The sequence below is a fragment of the Cetorhinus maximus genome, chromosome 22 (genome assembly GCF_964194155.1).
Source record: "Cetorhinus maximus chromosome 22, sCetMax3.hap1.1, whole genome shotgun sequence".
NCBI lineage: Eukaryota > Metazoa > Chordata > Chondrichthyes > Lamniformes > Cetorhinidae > Cetorhinus > Cetorhinus maximus.
Window position 1 is genome coordinate 43860107 of NC_135900.1, and position 14304 is coordinate 43874410.

At 45.7% G+C, this 14304-nt stretch overlaps 1 protein-coding gene across 3 annotated transcripts in view; it reads right to left on the minus strand.

Annotated features, from left to right (window-relative positions):
• The window catches only part of b4galnt3b (beta-1,4-N-acetyl-galactosaminyl transferase 3b), a 241886-nt gene that overhangs the window by 69910 nt on the left and 157672 nt on the right, over nucleotides 1-14304 (minus strand). For all 3 annotated transcript variants that reach the window (XR_013580218.1, XM_078568192.1, XM_078568191.1), the window contains exon 8: nucleotides 2090-2168. Coding sequence is in view for 2 of the 3 variants with exons in the window: in XM_078568192.1 (XP_078424318.1) it covers nucleotides 2090-2168 (79 nt within the window). In the remaining variant the exon portion in view is untranslated. The remainder of the gene's footprint in view (nucleotides 1-2089; nucleotides 2169-14304) is intronic.

Sequence of the window (14304 nt, forward strand, 5' to 3'; positions counted from 1 at the left end):
AAATAAGTAAAAAAACTAGAGACCCATGTCCCCCAAAATGATGAAAATGGAAGCCCAAATTTCCTACCTACTAGAGGGGATGGGGAGGAGGCGGCAAAAAACAGGAAACTTAACATCTGGGAGCATTGCAATAATATCCAAATCTTTGGTATTTCATATCGGTTTGAGAGGAATGGACTGATCCACCCCATTCAGGAGACAGGACAACAGGGAGGACCTGACACAAGAACATTCTAATACACAAGTTCAAATAAGCCGAGATCTACAATGTCCTAGAGTCTCTGTAATCTAGATTCTCGACTTCCAGAGGAGATGACATGCAACTTGACCTTTGCTGACCTGTCCGTCAAATCCTTATAGTACTGTAAAGCCTTTGACAACATCAAACCTCTCCTCTGAGTACTTAGCAAGTAATAGATGATATATCCTGCAGGCTCAAAATCCCGATAGATGCCATCCTAGCCAATGGTCGCTTCCTATAAAGCAGGAGCATACTAGTCCTGTTGCCCAGGGAAGAACTTTACCACTGGCAATAGGCAGCAATGACATCCCTAAGAGGGATGAAGAAACACATCCAGAAACCATCCCAAAGACAGAAGAGAACATCAAATCATCACCACCATTACCAGCTCAATACATACTCCCATACTAAATCAGTAACTAACCCTATAGTCAGCAGAATGGCATCTCAAGAAATTATACACCACCGATGGACAACAAAACTAACAGAAGTTAACCTCCTCTCCCCAGGACAGATCGAACTCTATATCAGCCAAGTGAAAGGGAGCCAAGCCAAAACTGCAGATGGGAAACTGAATTGATGAATTCCCCGTATAAATGCCAGATGCTGATCAGTCAGTGCCAATAAACAGGGTAGCTACAGGGAGGTGAAAGACTTAATATTAACAATTTGGGTCTTAGTCTCTCGGAATTGAAAGGCAGCATTCACAAACCCCAGTAGCCACTGTGCAGGTCCGTCAAGATTGCCAGCTGTGCAAGATTTGGCAAAAAAGCCTAAATTAATCCCACTCAACCCTACCACCAAACTTTTGAGAGAGTATTTATCTCATGGGATGCAAAATTGAGTCTTGAAGGGAGTGCGGATAGGAAGAGGCAAGAAAATCTACCTCAAGTGTAGTTCCATGGGAAAAGTATACATGTAAATGTATACACAGACACCACAATAGACCCCAAGAAGAGAGATGGGCATAGCACAGCTGGAAACAGACAGCCCCCTTATCTGAGACTGCATGACAGGACATAGGGGTCAGCCAAGTGCCTATGCAAACAAACTCAATTCCCACAGTGGCAAACTAACATATAACTCCCTAATCATAGGGAAGAAGATCCTAAATCATCTCAAAAACAGCAGGTAGGCACATAATTTCAGGAGGCAGCCACATCATTCCCAGGGAACATGCTGAATTAGGAGGGGATAGGGTGGGTCAAACATCAACATTTTCTATTCATCCAAGAGGAATGGAATGGAATGGCTATGTTGATTAACATGAATCCTCCCTTCATTATTGAAATAACCATCTTAGAAGAGGATGATCAGTCCATTCTGTTAAATGGTCAAAAGGTGGGATGGCTGATCACAATGTTAAATGTATACACCTTAATTATGAACTCCCTCACATTCCCCATAGTGAAATTCAATCACCCATGTCTCACAAGTAAAGCACAGTTTAAGAACAGAATTAAACTATGCCTTCCACCCTCAGTGGGGCAGGCTTCCAATATTTATTGCAAATGGATTTGATTTATAATCACCTGAAAGTTTTTTCTTTCATATTACTATATTTTACCTTATTAGCTCATAGCAATTGCTTAATAACATAAATGTATAATGAAGAATTTTGATTAACAGCCATGTTTAAATGGACAAAATGAACATTTTGTATAATCAACCAAGCAGCAAGCTGTGCAGTACTGTATAAGCCCTGATTCTGCATCAAAGCTTCAAATTCAACACTATTCTAGATATTCAAACATTCCTTTTGCATATAGCAAGGAACTATTACAAATTAGAATGTATTATGCAATGATTTTTCAAAGTTGAGAGAAAGATTAAATGACAAACACTTACTGCAACTTCCACATGATCTGTTCCCTGGCCATTTTGCTTGTGTAGTACCTCAAAGTAATATTTCCTGGTGGATAACAACCTACAGATAGGAAATTGAAAAGAATACATGACACTACCGCCACAAGACAAGAATCTCCGGCAAACAAATCTGTCCTCAGTATAAATACCAGTGCATTGTATGCTAATCCCTTAAAGTTATTCAGTAACTAACGGTGCACTTCTTTAGAAAATCATAAAAGAGAGATCTTTTTTCCCCTATTGAAGACAATGACTTAAGTTGGGGTGAGCTCCATGGTATGCACTCGAGCAGCCATTTCCATTCTGAACCTGGGGAAAATATGTTAGTAGGCCATGAATTCACAGTTAAAGTGTACAAAGAGGCACTGTTGGAACAGTCATGTAAAATTAGGTTATACTTAATAGAGTTTGTGAACTCATTCTATCCTGTTCTAACTATTCCATTAATTACTTATTGAATACTGCTCCTTGCATCTCAATTGTTTTGTAATATTATGTTCCTTTTCCAAACTTTATAATTTCCTCTTCCAGCTCCACCAAAACAATGTTAGCCCTCACCACCCTACTTCCAGCTGCATCATTTATGTTGTGTCCTGATTACCTGAGGCCTGCAATGAGACAATGATAATGGGACAGAGGTATCAGGAGATGGGGTGGTGCAGACAGATCTGTGAGCTGGAGGAAGTTAAGAACACATAAAACAAGAGCAGAGTGGGTCATCAGCTCCTCGAGCCTGCTTTGCCATTCAATAAGATCACAGCAGATCTGATCCTGACCTCAATTCCAATGTCCTGCCTGGCCCCCACTCCCTTGTAGATCAAAAACCTGTCTAACTCAGCCTCAAATATATTCAATGAGGCAGCCTCCACTGTTCTCTGGTGTAGAGAATTCCAAAGATTAACTACCCTCTGAGAGAAGAAATTCCTCCTCATCTCATTCTTAAATGGGAAACCCCTGATTCTGAAACTGTGCCCCGAAGTTCTAGACTCCCCCAGGAGAAGAACTATCTTCTCAGCCTCACCTTGCCAAGCCCCCTCAGAATCCTATGTTTCAAAAGGATCACCTCTCAACTGGTTGTAGGCCCAACCTACTCGATCTTTCCTCATAAGACAACCCTTTCATTCCAAAAATCAACCCAGTGAACCTTCAGTCCTGCCTCCAATGCAAACAGATCCCTCCATAAACATGGAGACCAAAACTGTACACAATACTCTAGGTGTGGTCTCACCAAAACCCTGTACATTTGTAACAAAATGTCTCTACTTTTATACTCCATCCCCTTTGCAATAAAGACTAACATTCCATCTGCCTTCCCCATTACTTGCTATACCTGCATGCTAACATTTTGTGATTCATGTACAAGGACACCCAGGTCCCTCTGTTACAGAGCATTCTGTAGTCCTTCTCCATTTGAATAATATTCTGCTTTTCTATTCTTCCGACCAAACTGGATAGAATGACAGCAAGTGGAGGCAGAGTGGGTGGCTTAGGAAGAACTTAAGATTTTCTGCTGGGAAGAGAAGGATTTAGTTTTTTTGTGGGGTTGTGGGAAGGCTATTTTTAGAATAATAAGTATAAGTTAAGTGTTGCTTTTTTATTAAATGGGCACATGGTGGTGTTGATAATGGTTTGATTTTTTTTACCCCTGCTTGTGTGTGTATGTATTCCCTCTTTATTCATCTCTCTTTCTTTCTAAGTAGTTTTCTCTTTTTCTTTCTTCTGTTCGAAAAGTGTTCTAGTGCGTGGTAGCTGAGAGATGGGTCTAGTGAGGGCAGTAGGCAAATTTTGATTGGCAGGGACAGATCTGAGCAGGGGTGCAATCCAGGCTTTAGTGACGGCTAGTGACATTACAGTAGTATAAGGTAGTCACATGAAAAGAATGGTCTTTGACTCCCATTCTCCGATGTGTGATGACATAGTTGCACGCCCTCCCTTGCCACATAGGTCAAAAACATGACACCAGAAAGTCAAGTGGCATAGACAAGGAGTGTGTGTATACACACACACATTCTTTAGAAAATATGACATTCATATGCAAAAGACTCTGTCTTACCCGGTACATCAGCATTAAATATCTGTGCTAACTGTACACAAATGCACCATTTCGGCAGATCATTTATCAAGCTAATGCCAATTTTTAATCACTAAAGCATGCCTCCTCATAGAATTATGAGTAGTAGAAATGCACTGCCATTACATTAAATATTAGCATATCATTACATTTGCCATTGATTACTGATTAAAATCTTGAACAGAATTAGATTTGAAAGCAATCTTAAGTGCTTTTAAAGTCTATAGTAAAACAATTTATCTGGTCGAACTGAATGTCTTTCATGGAAGAAACCAATTTTAGTCTCTGTATAATAACTAATCAGGAGAGACTGCTATTTTCCTACCAGCTATAAATAGCACTTAAGCAGCTTTAATCACTTAGTCACTACCTAAACAGGTTACACAAAGTTTCAAAACTAGAAGGATGCTATGTTTAATTGTTTTGATCATAAAAAGCCAAAATACAGGCGCTGGAAATTCGAAAAAAAAGTATAGAAAATGTTGAAAACCCTCAACAGGCCAGTCAGTATCTATAGAGAGAACAGGCATGTTAATGCTTCAGCTGTAGACTCTTTGTTAAGTTTATCTTCAAGAGACAGAACCTCATTATACTAGCAAACTACTTCTTCTGTACATCTTGCTGTAAAGCATTGTCATTTTACATAGTCCATTTACAATTATTTTCTACCCTTCCCCCCCCCTCCCACCCCAGTTATGCCTGGATAGTCAAGTTTTTGTGTTGTCAATTCCAAACCAGGTGTAGAATTTTCCATTCTGTAGGCTAGGTGCAGTGGGGGGTAGGAAAGTTATTCCTGCTGTGTGGCGGGTCAGATGAACCTGTGCGATCTTCTGCCTTTCAGTTGAATAATTCTGTATCAGTGAGGAGCTTGGTGAATCTCATGGCAATGTGGGCAGTAATTTGTCCGCCCTGCTGTTACTTCATGGAGTCGAAGGTCCTGGCACGATATTTCAATGGCACCCAGACAGACATTCACTCACTGCAGCCCAGGTGTTCTGTAGCACACGAAATCCATGGTGCCTAAAAGATCGAAACCCTCAGCACCATGGTTCAGCAAGGCCTCCCTGGGGAGGCTGTCCAGGCTGTCCTCTTTCCTTAGGATGAGAACAGGAAGTCTTTCCACCTGAGCTCACTGGCCTGGAAGGAGGCTGCTGAAGAGGTCAGTGCCGGTGGGATACAAAAAAAGGACCACCCTGCAGTGCCAAAAAAGAATCTGATGTGCTCCACTAGGTTAAGTGAAACTTCTACTCACTCCAAACTCAACTCTCATAAGGGTATCAGGCAGTCTAAGGATTAGAGCCAACAGGGATGTCACTCACGACCAGCAAATGGGACATCAGCACTGAACGTCTGCCAAACACTTTAAGCTCACCATCTCATCTAAGTCCCTGCACAAACAGCAGCTTACTCTCTTACTGGGGAGGGCTCAGCACACCCAGCAGGTATGCATGCTTCTGAACTGCTCTTGCATCCACAGTACTCACAATGAATCCATCTGTCTTTATGTAGGACAAGATCTCCCACAACTAAAGGGAGAGAGCCAAGACCGGAGAGCGGACACCAGAGCTGAGGACACTCTCCCACTATGAGGAACAGGCCACAGAACTGGTTGGAGAGGACAGGGATCGTTCATGAGTGGAAGGCGAGATCAGCCTCCCAAACAAACCTGTGAGGATGCATCCAGTGTACATCGGCCACATGTGGGCAATGACTGTGACTGACCTATAATGTAAAAGCCTGCCTAGTCAGTCACTAATTCTCTCTTCTCTCTATTCCAGGTACCAACAAGAACAGGTGAAGGATGTCCTCCAGCAGATGACTCAGCCCCAGCCCTCAGACCACCTCAGATGAGGAGAGAGACCAACCGTTTGATGAAGACCCGTCACTGCGTTCACCTGCACCCTCCACCAGTGCAGATTCATGCATCTCAGTGGGACCTGGTTCTAGTGTAGGCTCAGGTTCACAAGCTAATGATTGCCTCGAAGACATGGGTCCACAGCAGGTGGAGGCAGTGTCAGCCGAGGCCTCTAATACTCGGAGGACTGCTGGAGACCAAGCCCCTGCTAAGCTCGAGTCCGATGACAATCCTCTAGAATCAGCCCTAAGAGAAATATTGGAGATGCAGAGACAGGAAGGGGAACATAAGGCAATGTTGGCAGGGGCTGTCACCTGACTGGAACTGGAGGAGTCCGTCCATGTTCTGTCTGATGTCGTGGCTCTGGCATTGGAATGCGTCAAAGTCTCCATTGGTGGATGGTGGCTACCTTGCAGACCCAGGTCCAGCAGTTTCTCTTGGATTTGCGCTCAGACCTGCACATCATCGTTCTAGTTATGGGCGCGTTCCAGCAGTGGCTGGTGAGAGGAGGATGGGGCACCTCAACCTCCCTCCAGGTGCCTCTTCTCCTTAAGAAGTTAGGGAGGGGCCATCGGGCACCCACAGGGAGGAGCACCAGCCAGACACCCCAAGGGCATCCACCCAGGACGCTACAAGGGTGTCCTGCTGTTCTAACTCCCTTCTGCCTGTGACCTCATCAACTCCAGCAGGTCAGGTTGAGGAGGTACACTTGACCCAGAGCAGGTGTCCCTTCGCAGGCTGGGGCCCTCCAGGCCTCAGACCACTAGAGGACTCAAGCCAAAGTTATCTCAGACAACAGGGCATAGCAGTCAGCAAGTTGCTTCCAACTCTGCTGCAGATGTTGGGGCTGCACCTAGACGTAGTGGTAGGGATAGGAAAATTAGGTTTTGAATACACAATGGTGGCACAGGTGTTCAATCACCGTATATACTTTTCACTTCTGTTAATACATTTCGCATTTATCCATCTCCAAGTCTCAGGTATTCAATGGCTAGTCTTTGTGATGCAAGGTCCCACGCTCATTCAAGGGTCAAAACTGTACCACCTCCCAATGAGCTCCATTTGGATCCTCATTTGCATTAAATCTTACATAATCTCACCACAGTGATTAGTCTTTATTTCCAATGTGCTCTGGCAGTCAGGCTTGTTTCATTCATTTAGAACTGTATGTAATGGTGAACTTTACTGAAAAGGGCACCTGTCACCTCCCGTTTGCATTTATGTGTCACCAATTGTGAGAGCCCGCACAGGTTCCTCGTGGAGCCCTGGAAGGAACTGCTGGCAAATATCAGTGCAATGGTCACCTCCAAAACAACTGGCACAGGAAGCCCTCCAAGTCCTTGCGGGGTAGGTTTCTCAAGGAAAATGTGGCAAAATCAGCTACTGTATCCATAGACAAGCGAAGGTGCCTGCAACGGTGTCTCGCTCATCTCCATGTATGAGCTCCGTCTTCTATAGACCCTTGGTGGTGTCAAATGTCTTTATGGATTTGGCCCCTCCTCACCAGCATCTGGGATTTGCTGGGGCCCCGGTGGCTCTTGATCCTCAAGGTGATGGTCTTCCTGGAGCTGTGCCAATCAGTGATGAGCCCTTCTCCTCATTTTAATCAAAGCTATTAGCAAGGCAGTGTTCCCTGCAACGTGCATTTGCCACTCCTTCTTGTATCTATGAACAGATACAATTGAGCAATCAATAGTAGTTCCCATTGAATGGTCTCCCTCCATAACCAAAGCAGGAATCCAGTCACTAGCCCTTGACCTGCTCTCAGTCTGTACATGGCATACCAAGGCCACCCCTTGCAGAATTATAACATCCTGGAGGATAACAGGTGGCTGAGCATCCCCCTCAGACATGACAGCGCATTCACAACTAGGGTCTTAATTAGGCTCAAAAGATCCATGTCCTATAACCCTCAAACAGACTTCTGTTAGTTATATTCCAGTGGCCTTGAGAATAACTATTGATACCCAATCCTTGCACTTACGTCATGACTGCAAGCATGGTGCCTTGAATGCCATGACCAATGCACTGAGAACATTGAGCCTTGTAGGGCCCATGTTGCTTCAGTGCAGCAGCCATGGTCCTTGATTGTTTGGCCTTACATTCATTCTGACATGCCTCTGTAAGGATCAGATGCCAATTTAGACCAAATGCATCCAGCACCTAGACTTAATAGATTCTCGCTTGAACGCACACCGTTAGTGAAGGAGCCAAGCTCCTTCATTATGCATTAGATCCTCGAGTCCAGCACCCAGCTGAGCCATGCTGCCCATGGATTGAGCAGAAAATTTATAGGGTGCCCCTTCATATGGCGCAAAATTGTTTTGCTGAACTCTCAAACACCCCGAGACCCCTTCCCAATCTATTTTTTCCGCCGTCTTTTTCAAATTTTTATCATCCTTCTGTGATAGCAAAAATGATGCTGTTGCTTTTGTGAGAGAGACCATCTTCCAACCTTCCCCCATTACCCACTAAGTTCCTCCTATCCTTTGCCGTACTCACCACCTCCTAATTCCCATTCCTCCTGTCATTATCCGACCTCCCCCTATCCTTGACCACATCACTGTTCATGTGGATATTCCTGTTCTCGTGGCTGAACCCTTCAATGTTGATGTCCCCAATGCCTTTTGTTGACGTGACCCCTCCCCTTCCCGAGGCCACATGAACCCTTACTTTCTTGGGACCTCCCCCACCCCCAGCCATGAGACCATCCAATACCCCACATGAGTTTTCAGTGACCAATATACAGGATCCAGGTGCATCCTTTGACTGTGACTGTGCCACCTCCCTCACAGTGCCATGATTTGAACCCCCAGGATCAAAAGCCTTAGGTGTCTGACCATGCTCCATACTGTACACCATACTGTGCATGACCGTCACTGCACAGAGAGGCTTTCCCCAGCCCAAGACCGGATCAAAAAATGCGTGCCATACAGAGCCCTTTATGGCCCGTACATCCCCTGGACAGTCTCTTCAATATGCCCCTAATAGCGTGGCCTCAGCCCCAGAACAGTCTCTATTCTTCCATGGATAGCCTTACAACTCTTGCCCCCAGAGAATCTTTCACTCTTTCATTCTGTTCCTTGACTACCCCCTAGTCCTGTCTCTGTCTCACCCCTTCCCTCTCATGATGCCCCCATCGTACCCCCGCTCTACTCTGGCCTCTGCCTTGCCCCTCCCTGCTAGTCTTGCCTCTCGTGGTCAGATTTGGCACAGCGTGTGTTACAGGCACCTGAAATCTCGCAACCATGGTCTTAAAGGAAGATGAAAGCAGCATCCACCCTCCGAGTCATGGGTGAACTGAAGCATGCATGGTGCACGCCACTTATATACTGTCATGAAACAGACCGTTCTAATGATCCACTGGCACTTAATTTGGGGGTGGGGGGGAACAGAATTCTGGCGAGTTGGCCTTTTAATGAGCATTCATGAGATGCAAACGAATGCAAATGTGGTTCCCGACATAGATCAGCAGGAAACAGCCTTTAACCCACATCAAAGTCAGGAGAACAAAATTCCAAACTAATATTTTGTCGGTGGGAAACTGACTTTTTCCATCACTCCAAATTTAGAGACCCTGCCCACCACGATTCCTGCCACTGGTGGGAGCGGAAAATTCCGCCCCAGGATTCTGGGAATCCCAACCTAGGCTCTCAAGCCACCCAATAACTTTCCACTTATCCAGACTCAACAATATTATAGTTAACAATAGAGTCACATTTTTACATTTTTACCTAACTGGCCTAATAAGGTTGATTTTGATCTAATTTACACAAGGATGTGGCTTTTAAGTGAAGCTCAGAACGTAAGGGCTCAATTCCCCATGAAATTTTTCTTATTCGTTCACTGGATGTGTGTGTCGCTGCCTAAGCCAGCATTTATTACCCATTCCTAATTGTCCTCGAGAAGGTGGTGGTGAACCACATCCTTGAACCGCCGCAGTCCATGTGGTGTAGGTACACTCACAGTGCTGTTAAGAAGTGAGTTCCAGGATTTTGACCCAGTGAAAGAGAAGGAATGGGGATATATTTCCAAGTCAGGATTGTGTGTGGCCTGGAGCGGAACTTGCGGGTGGTGGTGTTCCCATGTATCTGCTGCCGTTGTCCTTACAGGTGGTAGAGGTCATGGGTTTGTAAGGTGCTGTCGAAGGAGCCTGGAGGAGTTGCTGCAGTGCATCTTGTAAATGGTACACACTGCTGCCACTGTGCGTCGGTAGTGGAGGGAGCGAATGTTTAATGTGATGGATGGGGTGCCAATCAAACGGGCTGTTGGATGATGTCATGCGTCTTGAGTGTTGTTGGAGCTGCACTTCTCCAGGCAAATGGAGATTATTCCATCACACTCCTGACTTGTGCCTCGTAGATGGTGGACAGGCTTTGAGGAGCCAGGAGGTAAGTTACACATTGTAGAATTCCTAGCCTCTGACTTGCTCTTGTGGCCACAGTTTTTATATGGCTGGTCCAGTTCAGCTTCTGGTCAATTTTAATCCCCAGGATGTTAATAATGGGGGATTCAGCGAAGGTAAGGCCATTGAACATCAAGGGGAGGGGCTTAGATTTTCTCTTGTTGGACTTGGCCATTGCCTGGCACTTGTATGGTATGATTGCTACTTGCCACTTATCAGCCTAAGCCTGAATGTTGCCTAGGTCTTGCTGCATATGGGCACGGACTGCTTCAGTAACTGAAGAGTCCCAAATGGTGCTGAACATCATGCAATCATCAGCAAACATCCCTACTTCTGACCTTATGATGGAAGGAAGGTCATTGATGAAGCAGCTGAAAATGGTTGGGTCGAGGACACTACTCCAAGGAACTGCTGCAGTGATGTCCTGGAGCTGAGATGATTGACTTCCAACAACCACAACCATCTTCCTTTGTGCTAGGTATGACTCCAACCAGTGGAGAGTTTTCCCCCGATTCTTATTGACTCTAATCTTGCTAGGGCTCCTTGATGCCACACTAAGTCAAATGCAGCCGTGGTGTCAAGGCCAGTCACTCTCATCTCACCTCGAGTTCAGCTCTTTTGTCCATGTTTAGACCAAGGTTGTAATAAGGTCAGGGCCATGGTGGAATTCAAACTGAACATCAGTGAACAGGTTATTGCTGAGTAAGTGCCAGTTGATAGCACTGTTGATGACCCCTTCTGTCACTTTACTGATGATTGAGAGTCGACTGATTGCCGGGTTCGATTTGTGCTACTTGTTGTGGATAGGACTTACCTGGGCAGTTTTCTACATTGCTGGGCAAATGCCAGCGTCGTGGCTGTACTGGAACAGCTTGGCTAGGGGCACGGCTAGTTCTGGAGCACAAGTCTTCAGTACTACTGTTGCAATTTTGTCAGGGCCCACAGCCTATGCAGTATCCAGTGCCTTCAGCCATTTCTTGATATCATGTGGAGTGAACTGAATTGGCTGAAGGCTGGGGATTTCCAGAGGAGGCCGAGATGGATCATCGACCTGGCACTTCTGGCTGATGGCTACAAATGCTTCAGCCTTATCTTTTGCATCGATGTGCTGGACTCCCACTTCATTGAGCCTCCTCCTCCAGTGAATTGTTTAACTGTCCGCCACCATTCACGGCTGGATGTGGCAGGATTGCAAAGCTTAGATCTGATCCGTTGGTTATGCTATCGCTTAGCTCTGTCTATCACTTGCTGCTTATGCTGTTTGGCACGCAGGTCGTCTTGTGTTGCAACTTCAGCATTTTTAGGTATGCCTGGTGTTGCGCCTGGTGTTGCGCCTGGTGTTGCTCCTGGCATGCCCTCTTGCACTCTTAATTGAACCAGGGTTGATCCCCAGAACAATCCCCATCCACCACTACTCTCCTCCGTCTGGCTGAACTTGTTCTCACACTGAACAATTTCTCCTTGAACTCCTCTCACTTCCTCCAAATAAAAGGTGTGGCTATGGGTACCCACATGGGCGTCAGCTATGCCTGTCTATTTATGGGGTATGTGGAACATTCCTTGTTCCAGTCCTACTCCAGCCCCCTCCCACAACTCTTTCTCCGGTACATCGATGATTACTTCGGTGCTGCTTCATGCTCTCGTCTGGACCTTGAAAAATGTATTAATTTTGCTTCCAATTTCCACCCCTCCATCATTTTCACATGGTTCATCTCTGACACTTCCCTTCCCTTCCTTGACCTCTCTGTCTCAATGTCTGGTGATAGACTGTCCACCAATATTCATTACAAGCCTACTGACTCCCACAGCTACCTTGACTACAGCTCCTCAAACCCCGCTTCCTGTAAGGACTCCATCCCATTCTCTCAGTTCCTTTGCCTCCGTCGCATCTGTTCTGATGCTGCCACTTTCAAAAACAGTTCCTCTGACATGTCTTCCTTCCTTAACTGAGGTTTTCCACCCACAGTGGTTGACAGGGCCCTCAACCGTGTCTGGCCCATCTCCCACGCATCTGCCCTCACACCTTCCTCTCCCTCCCAGAACCATGATAGGGTCCCCCTTGTCCTCACTTATCACCCCACCAGCCTCCGCATTCAAAGGATCATCCTCCGCCATTTTCGCCAACTCCAGCATGATGCCACCACCAAACACATCTTCCCTTCACCCCCCCTCCGGAACACCCTGGTCCACTCCTCCATCACCCCCTACAACTCAACCCCCTCCCACGGCACCTTCCCATGCAACCACAGAAGGTGCAACACCTGCCCCTTTACTTCCCCCCTCCTCACCATCCAAGGGCCCAAACACTCCTTTCAAATGAAGCAGCACTTCACTTGCACTTCCCTCAATTTAGTCTACTGCATTCGCTGCTCCCAATGCGGTCTCCTCTACATTGGAGAGACCAAACGCAGACTGGGTGACCGCTTTGCGGAATACCTTTGGTCTGTCCGTAAGCATGACCCAGACCTCCCTGTCGCTTGACATTTCAATACAGCACCCTGCTCTCATGCCCACATGTATGTCCTTGGCTTGCTGCAATGTTCCAGTGAAGCTCAACGCAAACTGGAGGAACAGCACCTCATCTTCCGACTAGGCACTTTATAGCCTTCCGGACTGAATATTGAGTTGAACAACTTTAGATCATGAACTCTCTCCTCCATCCCCACTCCCTTTCCGATCCCCCTTTTTCCAATAATTTATATATATTTTTCTTTTCCCACCTATTTCCATTATTTTTAAATGTATTTCCATCCATTGTTTTATCTCTACCTTTTAGCCTATTTCGATCCCTTCCCCCCACCCCACCCCCACTAGGGCTATCTGCACCTTGCTCATCCTGCTTTCTACCCTTAATGTCACCATTAGTACATTTCTTAGCTAATATCACCACCGTCAACATCTCTTTGTCCTTTTGTCTATGACATCTTTTGGCAATCTCCACCTATCACTGGCCCTCTATCCAGCTCTACCTGTCCCATCCCCCTTTAAACCAGCTTATGTTTCACCTCTCTTCTATTTTTCCTTAGTTCTGTTGAAGAGTCATACGGACTCGAAACGTTAACTGTGTTCCTCTCCGCAGATGCTGTCAGACCTGCTGTATTTTTCCAGGCATTTTTGTTTTTGTTTCGGATTTCCAGCATCCGCAGTATTTTGCTTTTGATCCCTAGGCTTGATGGTAATGGTAGAGTAGGGGATATTGAACACCTCTGGTGGGTGTGTCCTGCCCGTGGGACACTTCGTACCCAGGAATGGTGATGGTAGTGTCTGGGATATTGTCTGTAAGGTATGAAATGGTGAATATGATTATGTCAAACTGTTGCTTAACTAGTTTTGGCACAAGAGTCGACAGGGCAGGGTTCACCGCTGTTGTTTCTGATGCCTATGCCAATGCCCAGTGGTCCGTCCAATTTCATTCATTTTGTAGATATTGTAGCAGTTGGATATGACTGAGTAGTTTGCTAGGCCATTTCAGAGGGCATTTAAGAGTCAACCACATTGCTGTGGGTCTGGAGTCACATGTAGGCCAGATCAGGTAAGGACAGCAGATTTCCTTCCCTGAAGGACATTTGTGAACCAGATGGGCTTTTACAACAATTGACAATGGTTTCATGGTCACCATTAAAATAGCTTTTCAATTCCAGGTTTATTGATTGAATTTAAATAACTGCTGGGGGTGGGATTTGAACCCATGGCCCCAGGCCATTAGTCTGGGCCTCTGGATTACTAGTCCAGTGACACGACACCACCTCCCCAGCAGATGACAAGCAAACAATTAGGAAATATTTATTCGGCCCATTAACAGTAGCTAGATAAAAAGACTGAAAATTTGAAGGTTATTGATCTCAGAGTAAGTGCTGGGATCTGGT